The 11,730-nt window shown below is 36.2% G+C and overlaps 1 protein-coding gene and 1 non-coding gene across 3 annotated transcripts; one reads left to right on the top strand and one right to left on the bottom strand.

Moving 5' to 3' along the window:
- Positions 1 to 214, bottom strand: LOC137138685 (small nucleolar RNA U3). The gene has a single exon (XR_010916212.1). It is a non-coding gene; the product is annotated as a small nucleolar RNA U3 (small nucleolar RNA).
- A 3,549-nt stretch (positions 215 to 3,763) lies between these two features.
- On the top strand, positions 3,764 to 10,241 carry trmt10b (tRNA methyltransferase 10B). Of its 2 annotated transcripts, XM_067524955.1 has the most exons (9): positions 3,764 to 3,946; positions 4,121 to 4,251; positions 4,737 to 4,830; positions 4,961 to 5,094; positions 5,229 to 5,381; positions 5,683 to 5,761; positions 6,311 to 6,378; positions 7,255 to 7,378; positions 7,467 to 10,241. In XM_067524955.1, the coding sequence occupies exons 2-9, from the start codon at positions 4,141 to 4,143 to the stop codon at positions 7,601 to 7,603; spliced, it is 900 nt and encodes a 299-aa protein (XP_067381056.1). In that variant the 5' UTR covers positions 3,764 to 3,946; positions 4,121 to 4,140; the 3' UTR covers positions 7,604 to 10,241. The 2 variants fall into 2 exon arrangements, with proteins under 2 accessions (XP_067381056.1, XP_067381054.1); XM_067524953.1 differs by having other exon boundaries at positions 3,765 to 4,251.
- Positions 10,242 to 11,730: the final 1,489 nt, after the last annotated feature.

The following is an 11,730-nucleotide window of genomic DNA, read 5'->3' as shown; positions in this document are numbered from 1 at the left end:
ACCACTCTGATCATACTCTTCCCCTCACTGTCTGCTGAGAGACGGCGAACGGTCATCAAAAGTAGAGAGCATGTGAAATTTCACTTCTCTCTACCCGCTTCGCGCTCAGGAAAGAGTATCACCACCTCATCATCGTGGATAGCGAGACCATACATCTTAGAAACACATTCCTCAAGTCACAAACTATAGAAATGATCCCTGAAAGTATAGTCTTAAAGTGAAAGTGCTGCCATCCGACTACTAGTATGACGATCCCGGCGTTTACTGTCATGGTGCTAACACAACGCGCCGTACTCCGCGGACTTTCCATAGAAAACGTCAAAGAGAAAATCTAAAACACCTCAACGATAACCTACAAGGAATAAATGACACAAAATGTAAACATGTTAAGGCGTTACATTTTAAGGCGAATAAAACACATTCTAAAACAAATAATGATGACAATCACTGCGTCCAGACAAATTCTTTATACACTCTTACGGCGATAATAGAAAATGCAGCCAAAATGTGGTAGTTAATTTAACAAGACATTTTTAGATAACTTGCAAAATAAGGAAGAAATTGGCTACAGCTACAATACCCACAATGCTGTCTGGCGGCAACACCACTCCTCCTTATCGCTCATTGGTTATTGTGATGGGACGTGGCAACGTGGTGGCTTTAAATGCTAACTACAACATAGGCATAGCCATAATTTCTAAAGTCAAGACCTTAAACAACCATAAAGACATGTACATCAACTAGATGTGGATATCAATAATTGTAGCATAACTTAAAATAATAGTACTGCCAGGAAAAAAAATAGGAGGGAATTCAACGTAACAAAAAAGCTAGCTCATAACAGCCAAAGTTGACACCACTTTTTGGTTTCCGACTAGGAACGAATCACACGAAAGTTCCTGCATGGTGCAAGTTGTTATTATTTCTCTATTTATTTGTATTGGGTATTATTTTGAGACTTGTTTTGCCACTAAATATGTCTGTTTCCGTCTTAATTTTTTGAAGCAAAAAAAGGACACCTTCACTGATATTGAAGATTCTTCCTCTGGGTTTAGTTTGAGTAACACATGTAAATGAATACTATTTGAAAGTTCTCTCTGACTTCACTACATTGAAATATCTTCCTACTTCTAGCTGAAAAACTCCTCTGGATGACATCAGCCATAGGAGTTTTTCAGCTAGAATCAGAGAGATATTTTGATATAGTAAAGTTAGAGAGATATTTGAAAGCATTAATGTACATTTACACACTAAACAAAAGTCGAAGAAATCAAGTCGTAAATTGGTTGCCCTTTAAACCCCTGAGTATTAGTTTTCGAGTATTCCAATGAATTAGCAGCAATATAATATGAACAGAGTTGATGAAATCCATTGATATGCCTGTGTTTTAGTTACATGTCTGCAATGACCGGGTACTTCCTTCTTTCTTTGGGTAATTCCATCATTGATTATTGGAAATCTTCATAGCCTCTGCTTGTTACTTTGTGATCTGTTCTTACTTGTTCAGTCTGCATTGTTTGTTTTCTAAATACACATCTGTCATACACTGCTGTGTGGTCATCATTATAACACTATATCGTATTTCTTTCACAGTGTCTGATTTCCTTTAAAAACGTTTGCATTATGTCCATGTGTTATACATGACATAATGCAGACATTTATAGCAGCAGACGGGAGGACGAACAGACTCTCTAACATTAAAATCCATGTATCTGAACATCACTTTTTGAGTAAGTACCTCATCTTTAATTTCCAGCTGTACCTCCAACAACTTGCTGTAGAATTATATTTGTTTGTGCATTTTTTCACTTGTGTGTAAGTATCCTATAACAATGAAATCCACAATTGATTTGAGCGATGTTTCCTGAATGGATTCATGTCTGCTGCTCTTTGCTCTTCAGGTGTGTGTGTGGGTGGGTGTGTAGTCTGTGGTCAGGCACACACAGACACGAAACTGGATGAATGTAACATTTACAAAGCAGAATATGAGTAACTTAGTTTTGTTAAAAAAAGTCTAACCTATATGTGAAAGTCAATTATATTGACAAGATGTTTGACAAAACCTTACATAATTCGTTCCCAACATATCGTCATGTTGTCTTAGCGATTATTTATATAGACCCAGTAGTTAAAACATAAATAAGAAACAGTTTATTTTAAGAATTACAGCAATTATTACAACTAATAGCTTTAATGCAATGTCTATGCTACACAACACCAAAATGAGATTATAAGGTTACTGTAGAAAAATGTAGCCACAGACTCAAATGCCCAGGTACCAAAATGTTTTTTCAGCACTTTGGGGTTTTGATCCTGTATATCCATGTGGTAAACACACACAAAAAAGAAAAGAATGCAAAACAAGCTTACAGTGTGAACGACCTAAAAATCTGATATTTTCTAGTAATATATGGCCTTTTTGTTTTAACACAATGAGTGAGTTATTGACTACTACAACCATTCCTCCAGTTTAAACTGACTTTGGTCCCTTCCAAGCTTATCTCTAAGACATTGAACAAATAAGTCCAACTTCTATGTAAAAATACATACAAAATTTAAGAGTCTGAAGTAAGATGTAAGTAAAAAATTACTTTTTTGTATTAGCCTTCTATGACATCTTAGAAACAAAACACACTTCATGTGTATTTCTGTACTACTGCGTAACTTTTTTGTCCCTGTTTAATGGCATCTACATTAGACCATTAATAGCGGTAAAACTGCAGAGGTGCCAGTTAATCCACTCATTCCATGTGGAACAAAGCAAGGATAAAAAAAAAGCAAATACCTTCTATAGGAATTTACAATGAGCGAACCTCAGGTAACTTAGATTTCCCTACTTATGTTAATAAGCTCCTTCTTTAGCCATCAATCATCAAACCACTGATCATTAAACCTGGATTTGGCTGTCTAACTTTAAGTACTTCACACCTGAGGGGGAAATCCTAGAAGACTTTTACATAACGTTATGTATACAAAATAAGCAAAGTGACTGACCTTCTGTAAGGAATAGGAAATTCCTGGACCCTGACATTACAGAAAGCTTAATTCAGTATAAACGCAGGTACACTGATTCTACTGATTTTGTTTTACAGTGATAAGGCTTTCATCTGATGTTGAAGAATTACAAGAGAAGTGAAATAGACTACTCAAAACTGTGTCTTTCAAAACTTGTATCAAATGTATCAAATTAATCAAAAAAAGAATTAAAACAACACTAATAATTCAACATTAGTAATTTTAATAAAAGCTTTGGGAACCCAGTGAATATACAGTTACTTTGCTTTTTTTTTTTTTTTTTAAATATAACAGCCTGTACAAATCCACAAAGCTAATATCCTCCAAAGACTGTTAATGAGGAATAGAACATAACACAAATGAGGGCAAACTATGGATAAAAACAAAACCTGAAAGACAAGGAAAAATAATAAACAAAAAACAAAATCGTTTGTAGAGACAGTACTGAGAAAATGTGAGACGCTCCATAAACCTTGTAAATTATCATTTAATTGAATAAATGCTTGTCCTTCTGCATTTTTTCTACATGTAATTACAAGTTGTATTTTTCGGGGAAATGTGTTAAATACACTCTAACAACTTTTGAAACAAATAGAAATCGCTACATTTATTTATCTTTTCTGAATAATAATTTATTTACAGTGCTGTTTCACACGTGGCTCATTGGACGCCCTCTTTTGGTGGAAATTGAAGTAACACAGGTATTGCAAGGTGCAGGTATTCCAAGTTTGATCCTAGGTTTTTATGTAAAACGCCTAAACCGAATCGACGTAAATTACAAAGTACGAGTCGGTTAATGGATTTCTGAACCGAAAGAAGCAGGTCTGTAATTGACAGCTATTAAAATCACTCTCCTGTCCCCGCCCTCGCCAACTTGTTTATTCTGACGTCATCCACACGCGCCACTTTTAATGAAACTCGTACGGTTGAGGTATGTTTTTTCTTAACAGTACGGGCCTGTTATTTTTCTTAAGCTTTTTGCCTTCATGTCACTTCTTGGTATTACTTAGTGGAAAACCCATCACAAAATATGTATGATCTCTGTGAACGTGAACGTTGTAAAGAAATACAATACATTACACAATGAAAACACGATGCTTTCCAGGATCAGCGTGCTGTGTGAATATGTGTGAAATACAGCTGAATGGAGTTTCAGAGCTGATGGATCTGCTTCAGATAGATGTGGATACTGATGTGGCGGAAGACAAGCCTGGTAGAGAAGATGCACTTTGTTCGGTAAGCTTTCCAAGGTAGCAGCTTAATGATCATTATTTTTACTATCTTTTCTATAACTGATAGACATTTTACAATCTTATCTATAGTTTATAATAATTTAAATATAATAATAATTTAAATATTGATTATATAAAATGTCAGTTGTCACTATGATATAGTTTACAAATATCATGACTTTCAGTCAGTGCCAAAACACGAAAACAAGACAAAATGATGTGACCTACTGCCACTGGACTCCTAAAATATTTGAAAACCCCATCAACAAGATCAAGTTTTCCTTGTCACGAAATTGTCAAATATACATCGTGAATTAAACAGTTTACCTGAGGTTTATACATACAACCAGTTTCAAAATTAAAAATGATCAAAATAGTAGTAGTATCACAGTTGTGCTTGTAATTTGTACTATAATTTGGTGTCATAAGTATTTGTATACTCTTGAGATTTTTTTTGTCCCTGCTGATACCTTTTTGCTCAATAATCAGAGGAATGTGTTGAGGAAGCAGCGACACTGGGAGAGGCGGCTTGCTGCAAAGAAGAGCAAGAGGAAAGAAGAGAAGCAGAGGAGAAAGTTCAATTGTGAGTGGGATCCAGGTTAATGATTAACAGAATCAAATAGAAATTTAGGTTTTTTCATGATGACTGAAAGCTTAAGTAAGTGATTTGAGTCCCTTGTTCTGCATTTCTTTTTTGTCATTTTGCCATAAAGGTGCTAGTGCTGACAGTCCTCAGTTTACTAAACGGGTTATGAAAGCAATCACCAAAGAGCGTTTAGCTGAGGCGCAGTGCACAGGACTTAGACTCTGTGTTGACCTGAGTATGACAGACTGCATGTCTGACAAGGTAAGGGTCAGATGAGCAAGCTTGAAAGCATAGTACTAAATTAAACAAGCAGATTTTCAGACCAAACAGATGGTTTAGCTTCTAATGATGCTTCAGTAGTTGTACTGTGTGTGTTGCATGTTTGTCTGATGTAGGAGATAAGTAGGCTGGCTGGCCAGTTAAGAAGGCTGTATGGGTCAAACAAGAAGGCAGCTCGACCGTTTCACCTGTTCTTGACAGACCTACAAGAGGACAGTCGTCTCTACAGAGAGTGCATACGAATGAATGATGGCTTCCTTAATTACATGGTGAGTTTTTCTTTCTCACTAAAGCAGAATTCATGAGGTAGGGACCTGTATCCTTGCTCAAATGACAGGAACTGAGAATAAGGCCTAGGAACAATTTTGGGGAAACTGTGACATAAAAATTGAACATAGTTAAGTAATATTTTAAACAAGATCAATACAGATATAGTACTACAGGACAGAATTATAATTTCATATTTGTCTCAATAGTGTCACTCACTACCTGTAACCCGGGCCTCGAATAATTTGAATATTTAGCACCAGACTAATGTATAATTTTATTCTCATTTCCTATTTATTTCAGATGGACATAACAGAGGAAAGTTGTCTAGATCTGTTTCCACCAGAAATGTTAGTCTACCTCTCTCCAGATGCGGAAAAAGGTTTGATAGATTTGAGTTAACTGCACATGAGTTGAGTAGAGGTGTAGGAGGGCACAAAATGACGCAATAACGAGTGTAAAGAGGGTTTGTGCTGGATGAATGGACGTACTAGTTGAAATGCATCATTTGGACAGCAGAGGGAGCTGGCTGACCTAAAGTATTTTGTTCAGTGGCTTACTACAAGATATTTCAGAATGTCATACAACAAAAAATAAAGCCAGTATATATTGTATATAGTAAGAAATCTAAACTGAACTAATTTTGAAAAATAAGATGACTAAATGAAGACTAGCTGAACAATACTGGTATCAGAGAGATAAATCCTAAAATGCTTCAATTTTTAGGTTTTCAAATTTTTTTAATATATTGTTATTGGGAAACTACAGCTACCCGAAGGTTTGCGCAGAGCTCGGTGGAGCCTGGGGAGTGACGTAAAGTTGTTTCAGAGCTGGGGAGGGCGCTGTCCTTGCAGTGCAGTATATGGATTCATATTTCCATATTGAGTGTTTATATCTTTTTGTTATGTTTCTAAAGCATATTTTATTTTAGCTTTAGAAACAGTGGATGCAGACAGAGTGTACATCCTTGGTGGTCTCGTGGATGAAAGCATTCAGAAGGTATAGCACATTAAAGTTCCACATGCACAATTTTCAAGTTGATTCTAGTTTTGGGAATACGTGACAATGCTTTTGAAAAGGCACCTACCTTCCCTTTATTGAGATAACTTTCTGTCACATTCTGTCATCTGAGGGAGTTTTTTAAATCATCGGGTTAGGATGATGTCATCCGGAGGAGTAGGTTCACTAAAGGTTATTTGATGTGATGTAAAGAAAACATTGTGACCTCTGCCTCATACTTTCTCTATGTCGTGTCACATTTTCTAAACACTGACTAGGCACAGGTGACGTCCAAGACTACAACCTCTGAATTATGAGCAACCAAATTGCATAATCCACCTCACAGTGTGCTGGCTGCACAGAGGAGCAAAGGAGAGCCATTAAACTGTTAGTCAAAATTGACAAATAGTACTGTTTTTATTACACTCACATTTACTCTTTTAGCTGGGTTTTTTTCTTACTTATTGAAGAGTAGTTCACTCCACTTTTCAAGTGGACAGCAGTTGTAACAAGGCAACGCATTTTCCCCATGGGATCCATAAAGTTGTTTGGATCTTGAATAATCTGTAAAACTCCTCTAGGTCACATTATTTGGAAGACCTTTTTTTTAGATAGAAGCAGATGGATATTTTATTAAAAAGAAGGCTGATGGAAGTTTTATTCCATTCCTGAAAATTTACTAAACAAGCCATAGTATCTGTCTTTTTTAGGGCAAACTACAGTTTATGTCATCACAAAGCAGAAGCCCCATAAGCTAACTCACTATGAGTGAAGCAAAAGCTACTTTTCTTCTATCAGTGCATAGTTATTCTTAATTCCAGTTAAGTCCAAGTTCAATTACAGTTGATTCCAAACAATTTTTCCTTTCCTCTGCAGAAGTTGAGCTTCTCACGTGCAAGAGAACTGAGCATCCATACAGCAAGGCTGCCCATAGACGAGTACATGGTGAAGAAAAGCAACGCCAAGAATTTCCACTCAAAGATCCTGGCAGTCAATCAAGGCAAGCAGTGATTTCATCAGCATGACTACTGAAGTTGTTTTTGAACAGTTCGTTTTATTTTTTATTAATGACCTCTATCTTTCAACAGTGTTTGGCATTTTGTTAACGTTCTGGGAAACTGGCAGCTGGACAGAAGCCCTGCAGACATGGTTTCCCCAGGGTAAGGGATACGTCATCGCACCAGATTATTCCTCACCGCTTCCAACGACGCAGACTTTGGATTAATTGGCCTGTTAACAATCAGTGTACATAAGTATCAGGTCACGGATCACCAACACATCACCTGTCAGTAATGTTTATGCTATGACTGACAAATGAAACATGTTGCCTGTGTTTGTCAGGCTTTAATACAACACTGCTGCCTGTGCCTAAGATTGTATATAATGAATAAGAAATATCCCTCTGTAACAACTATAATCAGCCAGTGGATTAAGTGCCAATTGATTCAGGTAGTAATATTTTTAATTAATCAGCATTGGCCAATGTCTGCTCTCACACAACCCATTTCACAAATTACTACTGCTTTTAACAGATGCTTTTTATTGGTACTTGAATTAAGCACTGAGTGAGATTAGCGGACATGATAAAATAGTTTCACTCCCAAACTGACCCCTCCCTCTGCCAGTAGCAGGTCAGAGACAGGAGAGAGGCTATTGCTTATTTTATTTAGAGGAAGTTTAATTTAGACATTATAAGTCAGTTTAATCCGAATTAAACAGTCCTGCAATAAATCCTCAGTTCATGAAGGTGATAAAGTTTGGTTTGAAATAGTTTTAGAGATTCAAGTGGAACAATAATTAACAGAAACTGGGGTTAGTAGAACATAACACAACTCGGCAGCTTCAAACACTATGGCCTCCAAGATGATCATACAAGTGAATCAGTGGATATAAAACAATTTTAAATAGTTAGTATTGTGACCTTCATGAAGTTAGGATTTATTAGAGTGGATAAGTTTCAGCTGGGTACTCATGTGTATATGGTTAAAATATACGGCAAAGTAGTTTAATCAGATATACTTGTTGCTGCTACAACATTTTAACATAGAAAATAAGTCTGAATTTGCTCTGTATTCATTTAATTTGCTTAATGCTAATCGTCTATATAAACTTTTCTGAAATAATTGAGATAATTTCAATATTCATCAAACTTGTATTTAAGATAGGCATATCTGTCTCTCTTTAGCAAATAATTGCAAATAAATCTATATTGGTCTATCACTATTCTGTAGTCTCAAAACAGAGTGAGTCCTCATCTCTTTTCAGAATCCTCCAGTTTAGATGATCAGGCCAAATTGTTGTTTTTAATCAGGACATTCAGTACCCTGAAGCAGTTGTTGGATAATAAGACAAATTAGTGTGTTGAAGGCAATATACAAACAAAAATCAGGCAATATTTGTACTAGACCCTTAACCCACAACCAGGTCTGCTACCACTGCACATATAATCAAATGCAATGTGGGAAACACTGTACATTATATTCCTAGTTTAAAGAATAGGTAATTTGAAAGAACAATAACAAATTAAAGACTATCTGGGAGTTGACTTATGATAAGTGCATTGTTAAGAATGTTTTAAAGATGTCCTTTTTACACTGAAACAACTTTTGATCTGACTTAAGGAATTTATTTTAAGACAGGAACATTTTGAAGTTTCTCAGGAGTCATTTTTTGGGTTCCTCATCATTTAAAATTATGTTTAACTATTAAATTTCTCTGTGGTTTTGTGCATTGAAATAAGTAAAATAACAAAATGTATCTGTATAATAAAAAATTAAAAAATAACATGACATCCTGGAGACAATCCGTTCTTAATAGTTACCTATACTTAATACCCTAGCTTTAGTATTTGTGGTTATTAAAATTACATTTATTTGACATTTCCATTGACACATGATTTTGTTAAGGCTCACAAAATCTATCGTATTTTTCAACTGAACAGCTACTGTATCATCATCACTGTCATCAACGTCATCAACACACCCACCGACACCCAATCCTCCAGAGGATTACCTCCTCTATTCACAAATGAGTTTTGTTGTAGATGATCCGTACTTTGCACTAGGGAGCTGGCTGGTTAAAATCCGACTAATGTCACGGCCAACATTTCCGTTAACACATACACCCTCTCCAGATAAAGTCTCGATTGTGTCTGAATTCCAGTGCATGTCCTAAAGTGGCTCAAGTCAGCAAAAGATGCATGTGTGAGTCAGTCGCTAATCACTTGTTATAATCACACCAGATGATGAAAGGCTTAAGGTCAAGGAGCTAATATTAATGTCAGAACAGTTCCTGGTAGATTTTCTCAGTATTTATCTTTGTTGTTGAATGAATCTGGATGAACATTTTCAATGTGTTCATTTGATTTACTATCTTTGACTAGAGTGGAAACAGAAAAGACAGTGTTGCCAACAGCACCGAATAATCCTCATTTTATCTTAGTTTACATATATCTCTCAATTGTTCTACACCTGTCCAAACAGCTATGCTTATACAGTAAGAGAAGCTATGTTGAATATTTAACGTTCTTTGTGAGTCAAATTTTATTGTGGCTTTTGCAAATAAGTGTGTGGACTTGATCTAAACTAACAGATGCAATAACAGTTCAGCAGCCTTTTAGATTCAAACTCAATGGAGCACATAGTTGTTGTTTTTTTGTCCTTTCAGCTTATCCCGCGAGTTCAGGGTCGCCCCACAGCAGATCATTGTCCGCATGTTGATTTGGCAGATTTACACCCGATGCCGTTTCTGACGCAACCCTCCCCAATTTCTACTGGGCTTGCACTGTCACTGCACAGCTGGGGATGGGAAGGGGGCTGTTGGGGGTTCAGTGTCTTGCTCAGAGACACTTTGATATATATATATTATATATAAGCAAATTCCTATTAAATTCCTATCATATTAAAATAATAATTAGAAGCAAAACTCTAAATAGTGTTTTTTTTTTTAAAAGACACTTTAGCTGTTTTGAATACACTTGATTTGACGTTTAGCATTTGTAATTCTCTTTTTCTTTTTTTTTTTTTTAACTGGACTTACAATTTTGATTGTATATTGACCAAAATGTCACATGATTGTGTCACCACATTTGTCAAAACTATGTGTTGTCACTGCAGTTGTTCAAATCCCTTTAAACATCACTTTATTGCTCAAGCATGACAGGCACATATGGCGTGATCCAGTGTTTGTGAGTTTTTACGAGTACGAGTAGGAAAGATGTCGGAGTTTCCCTTTGGTGCAGCAATAAGTCATCATTATCTATTGATTTCTCAAAGATTTTGTAAATGTAAAGGTCATCATTTGTAACTCATTGCTTAGCTATCATTCCCATGTTTTTCTCTCAGAGAGAGCGAGAGAGAGAGAGATAAGCCACACACTGTTGTTTGATTGAACAAATTGAATATAATATACAGGTGATTTTCTATTACATCAGGAGAATCAAATTAATTGGCAAAATGTGTTAACATAATGAGGGACGTTGCTTTAAGTGAATGACCTGCGAAAAGAAACAGGTGTCTGGCAGTTTTGTGCCTGACAAAGTGGAGGATCTGTAAGAGGTGACGGCTCTGTGACACTTTTCCATGCCCATGCACCTGAGTGGAACATTTTCCAGAATTTAGTCCTTTTTAGACTGTTTCTAGGGCTCAAACAATAACCCCAACCATCTTTGTCTAAAGGTCCATCTTGTGCGAAAATTAGCAACTTCAGGCTAATTCTTGCTGCCAAGGTTGGTAGTCTGTTACCTTTGTCTGCAACCACGTAATCCTGGTCCATTTCCTAAATTTTGAGTTGTGTAAGTTAGAGAAAGTGGGCAGAGAGCCACCATTGTCTCTGCAGTTCTCACAGTCAGCTGCTGTTTGGTGGCTGCTCCTAACCGAACTCTAGCAGAGCTGCCTTAGACAGATTCTCTGACAGCAAACTGGATTAGCGGCTCCTGGGGAAGGTTCAATTTCCACAACTGCTACAGGAAGTACATAATGATGGGTCATTTTGAGGATGGATGATGATCAATGTTCTCATATCTAAAATCTTTGTAGACCCCACAAACCTTCTAAATGCCACATCTTCAAATTCTCTTCAAATTCTCACATTTCTTTAGTATTTGTACGCTTAAAGCCTAAAATAACCTTCACCCAAGGTTTACATAATCATTTTAGAGCATTTTTGCTAAGTTTATGTTTCACTTAACCTTTTTAAACCATTGTTGTTGTGCATGTGTTTTACATGCTGTTATACTTTTGATTGATTAATAAATAGATTGATTTCTGCAAACATGAAATTGGGAGTAGTTGAGCCAACATGCAAATTTCTGACCCCTGTTTAGATGTGTTTAGTGCTTAACAAAGTTACATC

Source organism: Channa argus, chromosome 12, assembly GCF_033026475.1.
Source record: "Channa argus isolate prfri chromosome 12, Channa argus male v1.0, whole genome shotgun sequence".
Classification (NCBI taxonomy): domain Eukaryota; kingdom Metazoa; phylum Chordata; class Actinopteri; order Anabantiformes; family Channidae; genus Channa; species Channa argus.
The sequence above is the reverse complement of the archived record's forward strand: the minus strand, read 5'-3'. Positions and strand labels throughout refer to the sequence as shown.